General features: G+C 37.6%; 1 protein-coding gene across 4 annotated transcripts in view; it reads left to right on the forward strand.

Moving 5' to 3' along the window:
• HECTD2 (HECT domain E3 ubiquitin protein ligase 2) overlaps positions 1-5,778 on the forward strand; it is a 73,488-nt gene extending 67,710 nt beyond the window's left edge. For all 4 annotated transcript variants that reach the window (XR_014309263.1, XR_014309264.1, XM_082721940.1 and 1 more), the window contains 2 exons: positions 9-152; positions 3,274-5,778. Coding sequence is in view for 2 of the 4 variants with exons in the window: in XM_082721940.1 (XP_082578066.1) it covers positions 9-152; positions 3,274-3,394 (265 nt within the window). In the remaining 2 variants the exon portion in view is untranslated. The remainder of the gene's footprint in view (positions 1-8; positions 153-3,273) is intronic.
• The last annotated feature ends 7,392 nt before the right edge of the window (positions 5,779-13,170 follow it).

Raw genomic sequence — 13,170 nt, forward strand, 5'->3', positions numbered from 1 at the left:
TTCTCTAGATATTTCTGGGATGTTGTGCTTGGATTTCCTCTTGATCTTCAAAAGAAGTTGCTACATTTTACTACAGGAAGTGACAGAGTACCTGTAGGAGGAATGGCTGACTTGAACTTTAAAATCTCAAAGAATGAAACTTCCACTAACTGGTAAATTTCCAGATTGTAATTTTATTTTTTTAATCTGCAAGCTTTGCTAATAATAACAACAACAACAACATGTTTGTTTGGGATTAGAGGATTCTTTAGATCAGAAGTCATTTTTGTAGCAAAAAAATCTTGGGAGTAAAAACAACCTTGAAATGAGAGAGTAGAAAGTATATGTATTAAAGTTCTCTGTTCATTTTTGAGACTTACCAATAGTAATAATTCTATCAACTTTTTACTTTGCTAAGTCGACTGCTTTGTAGTCTCTTTTAGAATCTAGCTGGCTTTTAGTAGTACATTGTATAATGTCATTTTTATTTAAAGGTGTTTTTTATTAAAAATATTAAGGTGAGTTTTTTGGCTTGAATTACGATTAGTACAAGAAGTCCTCTAATAGTAATCCTTCTTTTTTAAATCTAGTACACTTTGCATATGAAAGTAATAATGATGGCTTTGCTTTCTAATATGGGTTAACACTGATCTACTTGTTTTCCCAAACATCTTATAATTTTTAAAGCTGATTTGAGTAGACGCTGCTTTTATTCGAATCAGTTTTTTCTCCCACCCAATTTACTCCCTGAGCTTTATCAGCTCTTCCTTTCATTTTAGACCTGGACTCGACCCTTTCCTTTTCCATGGCCACCACCCTGCTGGAATTGTTTTTTGTCTCCTTCCTTGCTTATTGAAATAGCCTTCTTCCTGGTCTACTTGCTCAGATTCTTCCTTTTTAAATTATTTTATCTATTAGATTCATTTTCCTTAACACTGCTTTGTTCATGGTATTTCCTTGGGCCATAATAGCTTTACTGTTCTCCTTCAGTAGAGGCTCTAGAATCTAGAGCCTGTCTGATAAAGCTTTACAGTCTTCTCCCGAAGATTACATAGCAGTTTCCCTTTCTTGTCCCAGGCTTTAGTTAGCAGGCTATTTTTCTACTCCTTCAACACATTTTGTCCTTTCCTTTTTTCATACTTTAAAGTGGTTCTCTTAATATATGATATTCAGTTGGGGTCTCTCTACCCAAGAAAGTTATACCCCTCCTTAAAGATCCATTTTCACATCAACTTCCTCGATAAAGTAAAAAAATCATTGTTCCTTTGATGTACTCCTCAAATATTTTATAGAAATCATATGTCACTTAGTATCTTGCACCTTCATCTTAGTCATTTAGCCCCTCAAGGCAGAGGTCATGCCTAATACATCTTAATATTTTTCAAATAGCCACACACATATTATGTGTTCAATTACTGTTTCTTGAATGAATATTTCAGTCAACATCAACATTATATTAAAATACAAAACAAATATTTATATACATACATATATATTATATATATATATTCACACACACACACATACATTAAGAAATGTCTAAATAAGATTTATAATTAAAGACCAAAAATGAAAAAAATTCAAAAGAAGCTTTTTTGGGGGGTGCCTGGGTGGCTCAGTCAGTTAAGCGGCTGCCTTCAGCTCAGGTAATGATCCCAGGGTCCTGGAATCGAGCCCCGCATCAGGCTCCCTGCTCAGCGGGGAGTCTGCTTCTTCCTCCGCCTCTGCTGCTCCTTCTGCTTGTGTTCTCTCACTTACACTCTCTCTCTCAAATAGATAGATAAAATATTTTTTAAAAAGAAGTTTTTTAAGGGTTATAGACTTATTTATATAACAGAAATTACTTTTTCAGGATATTGAGTAACAAAAATTTTGTCAATTTAAGAAGAGTAACCTGGGGGAATGCCTGAGTGCCTCAGTCAGTTAAATGCTCCTTGATTTTGGCTCAGGTCTTAATCTCAGTGTCATGATTTCAACCCCCACATTGGGCTGTGGAGCTTACCTCACCCAACAAGGAGCCTACCTTAAAAATAAGTAAATAAATAGAGTAATGTGAGTAATGTAATTTAATATAAAAGTGATATCACATCTAAACTTTTCCTATTGTTATTTCAGAGAGTATTTTTGTAAGCATCCATGGTTTAGTCATGAATCTTCCACAACTCTAGGATTTGCAGTAGGACATTCACATAGATGAAATATAGTTGTCCATCAAAGATATGTACATCACCATTGTAGATCCACTAGATTTTTGTTAAATAAGAATGTTAAATTTTTACATGGTAACAGTATTGATGTGAGGTCTGACTGATCTGGGTTTGATTATCAAAGGTCTACAACTTTACCAGCGCCGTAGTGTCGAACAGATTACTTAACCTGTATGTTCCCATGTTTAGTTTCCCTTATCAGTAAAATGAGGATAACAAAAAGTACTTTTTAGGTTGCTTTGAGGCTTAAATGAAACACTGCATATAAAAACACTTGTTGTAGACCAAACAATAAATGCAAACTGATTATGACAGTTTTAAGTCTTTTAATCCTACAAACTTCTTTTTTCTTTTAAAAATGTTCTCCTTTTCCCTGGCACATTTCCTGTTTTCTTTTTCACTAACTTCTCTGATGGCCCTTCTGATGCTGTGAAGTTCATAAAGTCTGAAGGAGGGGCCTAGGGAAAGGGTAGTGGTCTAGAGTGAAGATAAACAGTGTCATCAGGGCCAAGACCAGGGCTGGTCCAGAAGATCTGGAGGACGAAGGCCGCATTAGCCTGAGGGTGGCGGCCCTGAAAGCATGGGTGTCAGGTATCCAGTAATGTCCTTTTTTATTATTTTTGGACAGTCGGGACTGAAATAATTATAGCAGTTGTATTATCCACCGTTCTGCTGGCCATTTTATGCACATAGCTCTTTAAATCTTCTACTGAACAACCCACTTGGATAGTTGACCCTGCCGTGGTAACAAGGACTGAGATACGGAGTCATGAAGCCACTCAGACAAGATCCCATGGCCAGTAAGTCAGGAACAGCATTCAAATTCAGATCTGCCTCCAACAGTAACGCCTCTAGGATGCAAGGTTCGCATGAGCACAGGGTAAACCCACCCCTGTGTCTAGAACAACGGTGCCGAAACATAGCAAGAACTCTGTAAGTATCTGTTCAGTGAGAATTCATGAATTCATGAGCCACCTCTTGGCAATAGCAAGCTAGGTTTGACTTGGCCGTGTTTGACAGTAGCTTAGCGCTTAAACTGTATGCATTTTGAGACTTAGTATCTCTAAAAAAAAAATTTTTTCCCTAGGTTGCCTGTGGCCCACACCTGCTTCAATCAACTTTGCCTTCCCCCCTACAAGAGCAAAAAGGACCTAAAACAGAAATTGATCATTGGAATTTCAAATTCAGAAGGTTTTGGACTTGAGTAACCTAGAAGACTTGAAATATATTTTATATGTAGCATTCACTTCCCTCTTATTGTGCCTTTAACCTTTTCATGTCTCTGTCTCACAACACCTTGACAAAGCTCACCAACTTAAAGATACTGATTTTTTAAAAATCAAATATAAAATATGTTTAGTGGGGGAGGCATGATTTTCTAAAAACACAGAAATTGCTTGAGTGAAGAAAAGACCAGATGGCAGAGACAGATGTGGGTCTAGGCCCTCTTTTTTATAGCACTTTATGATTCTCCATAGGTCGTTCTGCACAGGTGTTCCACTGGGAAAGCAAAGCCCAGTAAGGAATGCCCTACCATGTAGTGGAGCCCAGCGGGGCCCCATGGCAGACTGTGCTGCTGGCTCACAGTGGCAAAGCACACAGCTCTGTTCTCGTTCACGTGAGGCATGTAGCCATATTTTCATATAGAGGTAAACGACAACAGTATAAATGCAGTTTACAGGGTTTTTGTTTTTGTTTTTGTTTTTGTTTTGATATACTGGCTTTAGTCCTATAAGATTCTTTTCAACTGTTGCTGAAAAGCATGTAAATAACTACATAATAGCCTGAGAATAATGGGATTTTGATAGTGCCATTTATTGCTAAAAGATTTATTTTTACAAAATAAATTCAGGGTTTTAGATGTGTATACAGCTTTTACAAATCAATAAAGATGAATGTACAAGAGTGTTAACTATTTTCAGACTAATTGGATTCGAGGTTCTGTTCTTTTAAGTAATGTTAGTCTGCATGCACATTGGCAGTAAACTAGTTACTTTGAGTATTCTGTAATATTTGTATAATGATCATTTCTTCTTAAGGGTCAGGACATTAGAGGGGATATCAGATCTAACTAACTGTTGATAAATTAAGTCAATTACAAGCACAAAAGAAAAGAACTGTTTTTATATATACTTTGATTGATGTACAAGGCTTACTTCTAATATTTTTTGAACACCAGTTGTACTGAAACACAAATTTTGGGGAAAGGCTAGGATAAGATATTTGACAAAAGTGAATACAATAATAACATCTGTGTCAAAATGATGTAGCCTGGTATCAAAATAAAGTTCAGCATTTTGGCCAAAATGTTTGTATTTCACTGGATTCTGAATGTAGTAAATTCAAAAGTATTCTTTTTGGAGTTTCTCAACAAGTAGCACGTAAAAAGAAACCACATTTTAAGTCAGACTGTAAATGGTTTTCTTTTTATTTACAGCAAATGAAGCAGTTTTATTGGCATGGTACAAATATTTCCAAATCAAGACTTCTCTATTATATTCTGATAGCTTTCCTTCAAGAAACTCTGGAGGTACATTTGCAATAATAACGAAGCCAGCATTTAGTACCAGCATATGGTTCACAGGCAAATAATACTGTCCCCCAGTTTTTTCTTAGTTACGCTGTTTTCTTATTGCTATGCTTCCTACACCCAACCAGCAGAATTCTTTAGGGTGGAGGAATGGATCAGCTGGTACTCCTGTAATGCTTGAGCCAATTCCGAATCCTCGAGGAACAGGAATTACTGAGCTTACTGTTCTCTTTGTGATGACAGTGACTCTGGTTTTCCACTAGGTATACCACGGAAAGGATTTTTCTTCTTAAAAATCTTGGAAAAGCCTAAGAGAGTTAAAGACCTGTTGGTTTTGTTTGCTCTGTTTTTAATCCATATGCAAGTAAAACTGCTTCTCTGTTACACTGCTAGAACTAGAGCGTAAGATGTTTAATGTAGGTTACTACTTACTAATAAGCACAAATGAATCATGTATAAGAAATCAGATTTAAGTGTTTTAAATAAAATGTAAACAGAGTTTTTATTTGGTAGAGACGGAAAAATTGTGTTGGCTTGGTCTGCATGTTTAATGATGTGCTTGTATATCGGTAGCTCTGTCACTTTTAAATAAGTACACAAGCAAGCCAAATTTTTAAATGACAAAGTCCATAAGTAACTAGAAAATTATTGTTGTCTGTTGTTATTAAGTTGAAATTTGTAACCATTTATCACTTAATTACAAATTGCCTTTATTTATTTATGTTGTTTTTGGTTTACAGTGTAATAATACCTCATTTTCTTAAAAAAAAAACCACTACTGTTCTATTTCCTTAATTTAAATAGCTAGAAAATTCATGTAGTTGCTTTTTTTAATATAATCTTTAAGGAATTCTTGATTTTTATATCTGCAACAGTAAATTAAAGCATTGTGCTGTATTTATCAGTATTTACAAAATGTCCTGTCCCTTTTAAATCTTTGCTTAATCATATTTTTGTCTGTATGATCAAAAGTTTTTAACAGTCTGTCTTTTTTGTACAAATCTGTATTGTATTAAGTTCATTTCTGGATAAAATTTTTCAAATATTAAAGTTATACAATCAGTCAGGCTTCAGCTCAATTTTTTAACCTGAGGCAATTAATTAAAACCATAAGTTTAAAATATTTTATAAAAGCACACTGTTCTCATTACACTGTCTCTTACACTAGTGCTTAGGAAAATATAGAGCTTCAAAAGATATGTGTTGATATTGACACCAAATAAAACCAATTTCTTTCACATTATTTTTAGTGTGAAATAATGTCTATCCAGTGTCTGGATGATTACAGACCATTCTGTCAAATGAACATTATAACACCATGGAGGCCACCCAGAAAGGAACCAAGTATGACATTTCCTTGGCCAACTTCAGATCTTAAGTATTCCCCCCCAAAACCATTAGTTGAGTCTTCTTCCCCTAGCCCACATCTCCCATGCTTAAGGAAAAGAGTGAAGAGCTTATGAGAATGTAGGGGAGAATGGAAGAGAGCTGACTGATTCATGGATGATAGGCAGCTGGGTGGGAGGAAGGAAGACCAGGGTGGCAAATACACAATCAATTCTCAGTGGTAAATACACAACCAATTCACCCCGATGGCCACACAGCCTCTGGTCCAGTGTGGTGGTTATGAACCATGACTTGGCGCCAGACTGCCTGGGTTTGGGTTTGCTATTCACTAGCTGTGTTTCCTTGGGCCAGTAACTTACTCTCCCCCACTCCCCCGCCTCAATTACCACGTGAAAATAATTTGTAAATGGAAATAAAAACCCTCCCTATCTTGCAGGTAGGCTTGTAGGAGGATTAAGTGAGTCAACGTGTGTAAAGCAGTCACAGCACGTGGCAAATGGTAAACAATATGATGGGATGCAAGAGGGAGCCTGGTGCTAAGGTGACGACTTGTAAAACCACAGCTTCTGCAGCCTTCTGAAGGTCTTTGACTATCAGACACTGGGGTCAACCACAGATAAAAGACCACAAAGTGCTTCTGAGGCATTAAAATTGCGCTAGGAGAGTATTTCTTATTCTAGAAACAGTGCGTTGGAATTTATCCTTGTAGGTGTTTCACTAGGCAAGGGTTTCTTTTTTCTTTCTTTCTGTTTTTTTTGGGGGGGGCATACATTTCTCTGTATTTTATTTTTTATTTAAATTCAATTAATAAACATATAGTGTATCATTAGTTTCAGAGGTTGAAGTCAGTGACTCATCAGTCTTATGTAACACCCAGTGCTCATTACATCCCCTGCCGTCTTTAATGTCCATCACCCAGTTATCCCATCCCCCAACCCTAGCCCTCTCCAGCAACCCTCGGTTTGTTTCCTATGATTAAGAGTCTCTTATGGCTTGTTTCCCTCTCAATTTTGTCTTGTTTTATTTTTCCCTCTCTTCCCCTATGGTCCTCTATTTTGTTTCTTAAATTCCACATGAGTGAGATCATATGATAATTGTCTTCCTGCGACTTATTTTATTTAGCATAATACCCTCTAGTTCTATCCAATGATAAGATTTCGTCCTTTCTGATGGCTGTGTAATATTCCATTGTGTATACACACACACACACACACACACACACACACACTACATATTCTTTATCATTCATCTGTCAATGGACATCTGGGCTCTTTCCATAGTTTTAGTGGACATTGCTGCTATAAATACTGGGGTGCAGTTGCCCCTTCAGGTTACTGCATTTGTATCTTTAGGGTAAATATGCAATAGTGCAATTGCTGGGTCATAGGGTAGCTCTATTTTCAACTTTTTGAGGAACCTCCATGCTGTTTTCCAGAGTGACCACACCAGCTTGCATTTCCACCAACAGTGTAAGAGGGTTCCCCTTTCTCCACATCCTCTGGACAAGGGTTTCTAATACTATTTTACAGATGTGTAAACGGCATAATTTAAAAACTCCTAAGTGAAGAGTTTATTTTTAATGAAACATTTCAAATATGGAGAAAATTTTCAGAGATTAATACAGTAAAAGCATTTCCCCACACTCAGATCTAATATGTTAACATTTTGCCTGACTTTATTTAAAAATAAAAAATTACAGATGGAGTTGAAGTCCCTTTTTGTGTCCTTCTGCAATCCCAAAGTACTCCGTCCTTTCTCCATTAACCCGCGGTGGTCATGAACCCTTCCAGCACAGTCTTACATCCCTCTCACCCACGCACCCGTCTGTAGACACCAGACAGCACTGCCACGGTCACATACCCTAATAGACTCTATACCCTAATAGACTCTACTATGGATACAGGAGTGTGTACACCCAATATTGTCTTTCCAGGCTTAGCCCTGACTCTACATTTAGATATAATTCCCCCAGTTTAGTTGCAGAATGGAATCCTATTAACCGTATAAACACCACAGTTTGCTGACCCATCCTCCACAGATTAACATTTAGATGTTTTCACCAGTGTGAACCAGGCCATGATGGGCGCCCTCGCCCAGACTGAGTGAACTTGTATAGTCTCCCTAGATTGTAAACCCAGATGTGGAATGGCCAGAATCACAGGCTGAAATGCAGAGATTACTGTCCAGTTAGTCTCAGTATTAATCAGTATTAATTTCCACCACATTCTAAGAGTTGTCATTTCTCCACATTCTCCTTAACACTTGATTTTACCTTACCATTGTGTTTTTTACATTTCCACAATTACTAATGATGTTGAGCACATTTTTGTATGTTGATAGACCATTCCTATTTCTTCTCAGCATGGCTAGTTCAATATGCTGGCCTATTTTTTTTCCCTCATTGGTTTTAGGAGTTACTTCTTTACTCTTGATTCTGATCCTTTGTTAATCTTTCAGTGACCACGTGACTTTGGACGAATACCATCTCTTCACCTCAGTTTACTCTCAGTTCACCTCTGTAAAATAAAGAAAATAATAGCTGATAGAACTGTTAGATAAGCCTGTGTATAAGCATGTATAAGTGTGTGTGTGTCTGTATATACTTGTGTATATATGTATATATCTTAAATATATGTAATATGAAGTTAAATATGCTTATAAGTATATGTATATATATTATATATATATTAACTAGACACATATATCTAGTTAATATATACACAAAACATGTACTTATATATAAACCTATTTAACATATATATGTGTGTAAATAAATAAGTTCTTATATTTATGCCTGAGCCATAATCATATTTGGTATTATCATTATAAGTTATGCATTGCAGAGATCTTCTAGGATAAGACTTGACTTTCATAAAATGAATTTTTAAAGTTTAATGTAGTCCATACAATAAAACATTATATAGTGTTTGTTTAGATTTAACCACGTATTTACAATTGCCCTGCACACCATTCCCTCATCTGTTGTTGCTCACACTTACCTCTTGGATTAGTTTTCTATCTCCCAAATTAAAATTATTAGAAGCTCCTTGAATGTTTGTTGGTAGTAAACTCTTTTGTCACTCATCTGAGAATGACTTTCTTTCACTTTTATTCATGAAAGATAGCTTTATTGGGGTGCCTGCATGGCTGTTTGTTAAGTGTCTGCTTCGGGCTCAGGTCATGGTCCCCGGGGTCCTGAGATCAAGCCCCGCATGGGGCTCCCTCCTCAGCGGGGAGTCTGCTTCTCCCTCTGCCTCTGTTTCTCATTCTGCTTGTGCAGTCTCTTTCTCTCTCAAATCAATAAAATCTTTTTTTTAAAAAGAGAAAGCTTTATTAAGCATGCATTTTTATGTTGATGGTTATTTTTTTCTTAGGACTTTTAATACATTAATCCACTATCTTCAAGTTTCATTATTGATATGAAGTTAGCTATCAGTATAAACACCATTTGGTAGATAATCTCTTTTTCTCTACTTTTAATATTTTCTCATGATGCTACTGAACATCAAAGATGATATATGTTGTGTATTTTTTATCCCACTTAGAATTCATTATGGTTCTTGATTCTATGGATTTGTATCTTTCAATTTTAGAAAATGCATCAGCCATTTCCTCTTTGAATAATGCTCCCTGTTCTCTCTAATCTCTTCTGTTAAACATATATTGGAACATCTCATTCAAACATTCCATCTCTCTGTATGCCTAATCTGTTGTTTAACCAACCCACTAATTTTTTTTAAATTTTCAATGGCTCTATTTTTTTTTTATTTCTAGAAATTCTTTTGTTTCCTTTTCAAGCCCACCTGTCCTTTTTTTACACTGTTCTTTCCTTCATATGGTTTTATTTCTTTAATAATTTTCAGCATACTTGGGGCACCTGGGTGGCTGAGTGGGTTAAGCTTCTGCCTTCAGCTCAGGTCATGATCTCAGGGTCCTGGGATCAAGCCCTGTATCAGTCTCTCTGCTCAGCAGGGAGCTCGCTTCCTCCTCTCTCTCTGCCTGCCTCTCTGCCTACTTGTGACCTCTCTCTCTCTGTGTGTCAAATGAATAAATTAAATCTTTAAAAAAATTTTTTTCAGCATATTTGTTTGGTACTCTCTTTTAGATGGTTCTACTCTTCAGTTTTTTTTTTTTTAAAGATTTTATTTATTTATTTATTTGACAGAGAGAGATCACAAGTAGACAGAGAGGCAGGCAGAGAAAGAGAGAGGAGGAAGCAGGCTCCCTGCTGAGCAAAGAGCCCGATCTGGGACTCGATCCCAGGACCCTGAGATCGTGACCTGAGCCGAAGGCAGCGGCTTAACCCACTGAGCCACCCAGGCACCCTCTACTCTTCAGTTCTTGAAGTACTAATTCTTGTATATCTTTTTTATAAAGAGTTGATTTTTTTAAAAAAAAAAGTTTATTATTTATTCATGAGAAACAGAAGAAGAGAGCGAGAGGCAGAGGGGGAGGAAGAAACGGGCTTCCTGCCTAGCAGGGAGCCCCATGAGGGACTTAATCTCAGAACCCCAGGATCATGACCTGAGCTGAAGGCAGACTTTTAACTGACTGAACCACCCAGGAGCTCTATAAAGATTTAATTATTTTTATAAAGATTTAATTTTTAAGTAATCTCTATACCTGATGTGGGCCTCAAACCCCACAATCCCAAGACCAAGAGTTGTATGCTCTGTCAACCAAGCCAGGCAGGTCCCCTAATTCTTGTATTTCTTCATCTGCTGGATCTCACAGTGATTTGTTTCCTTGTATGATTTGTGATTTTGTATTTTTGCATTTTCAGTTTACCTTAGGGTCCTGAGTTGGGCAAGTGTCCTAGTAGCATAGTTCCATGTTGTTCTCAGCCCAAGCCCTCCAGGTTTCCCACACCAACTTTTATATTAACTTCTTGGACTAGACTTCCTTTCCCACTTGTGTAAATGTATAAATAAACTTGTGTAAATAAACCCACCTGTAGTGGGTTTATGAGTAGAATTTTTCTATCCCCTTTTCATAGACACAGCAACCCCTTTATTTATTTATTTATTTTTGAGATTTTTGTTTATTTTGACCCAGAGAGAGAGCATAAGCTGGGGTAGTGGCAGGCAGAGGGAGAAGCAGACTGCTCAGCCGGGAGTCAGATGCAGGACTTGATCCCAGTACCCTGGGATCATGAACTGAGCAGAAGGCAGATACTTAACTGACTGAGCCATTCAGGCATCCCCACAGCAACCCTTTCAACTCTAGGCTTTATGAAGTGGGATCAGTTTTGCTACTCACCTTGAATAGGCCTAAGGCATGTCTGCTGAATTCACGGGCACTTACAGAACTCATCACCCCCATGAGTCACCTAATCCTGCTTACTGCTTTCAACTTTTCATTTCTACCTCATTTCCTATAAGTGATCATTTCCCTTGCTCTCAATCTTGGACATTTATATTTTAAGATTTTTGTAGGTATGTTCCAAAAATTCATAAAATTGTATTATATTCTATGACCCTTTTCTGTTTCAGCTCAGCTTATACAAGCATGCCCCTTGGTCCTTTTTACCCCATTCTATTTGTGAAACTTTAAAATATACTGTTTCCTATAGATTATTTGCACCAAGGCTTATTAATTTTTAACTTATTACTTTCTTTCTTTTTTTTTTAAGTAGGCTCCGTGCTCAGTGTGGAGCCCAACACAGGACTTAATCTCACTACCCCAAGATCAAGACCTGAGCTGAGATCAAGAGTCGGACACTTAACCAACTGAGCCACTCAGGTGTCCTGTTAATTTAACACTTTTATTGAGTGACTGTTATATCAGCTAGAGGCCAATGTTTAGCTCTATACACCGTTTGTTTATTCTTTACAAACATAAGAAGCAAATGTGATTCTGAATACTTATGAAGCATTAAAATGTGTATTATAGCAGGAAAACTCCTCCAGGATTTTCATAGCAATTATACAACTCAATGTTTTCACACCATTTAGGTATTATAACTGAACCCATGAGTAGACAGACAATAGGAGCATGAATCCCCATTGAGTTTAGCTGCTGGGTTTTCCAGCAACACAACTTGGCTTTTTCCATGTGCACACATACCCACAATATACCCACACAAACATACAAATCACAATAGGACAAATCTAGGATTATTTAGTAGGATTTCTCAAGGAATGCAATCTTGTGCTGTGTTTCCACTTGTATATAATATAGGCCACCTCTCAATCTGCCTTCCTTCCTGGTCTCTGTCACAGGCAAACTCACTCTCCTGATGGACTTGGTGTATAAATAGTGACCTCATTTCAACTTCTCTTCAAGCTCCTATCAGCAAGCTTCACCTTTATGATGTTTGTCTGATGTGACCCTTCTTTCTACTTCATTCCTACAGCCTCCTCCTTGGTTTAGACACTCAACCCTTGATAGTTAACCAACTCCCTGACTGTCGACTCACGCTTCCCCTGTTTATCCTAAGGCTCCTTGATTAATCTTTATAAACTTGTATTCTTCTCATGTGTCTTGCTATCAAGTATCTAAGATACAGCTGATGTTGACCTAACCACCTGCCAACTCCAAAGCCTCACATGGGTTCCGCTCTATTTTGCATTTTCCCCAACACCAAATTCCGAGAGGATAGCTCCTTTACTGAATGCCCCATCCTTGCTCAGCTTCGCACTTCCGGCTCCTCCCCCGCCAACCAACTCCTCCCTCAGCTCTGCCCCAAATCAGCCCACGTCTCCTGCCCTCCATTGCCTTCCAGACCAGAATTTTCTCTCTCCTGCCAAACTTTGCTCTGAACCATTCCTACCCCTCAAACAAACAAGCAAATAAACAAAAGTAGCTGGAAGGCAAATCACACTGTTTTTCACATCATCCTACCTATCTTCATTTCTCAGGTGGTGCTCAGTGTTTTCAAACTGGTATGGGATTCGATATACACGTATCAGCAGCTTGAGAACGGAGGTTAATTCCCGTGTCCCCACCTAGCACCTAGCACAGTGCTGGGTCAGTAAACTCAGATAAAATCCTATCTGACTTGTTGACTTTACTGGGCAGGTGAACAGGCATCCGGTCAGTGGAGTGAACCTAGAGAACTTAGCCCTGCTTGGGTAACATTGTTAGTCATAGCCTATTGTCCTGACT

The sequence above is a fragment of the Mustela nivalis genome, assembly GCF_964662115.1.
Source record: "Mustela nivalis genome assembly, chromosome: 2".
Taxonomy (NCBI): Eukaryota; Metazoa; Chordata; class Mammalia; order Carnivora; family Mustelidae; genus Mustela; species Mustela nivalis.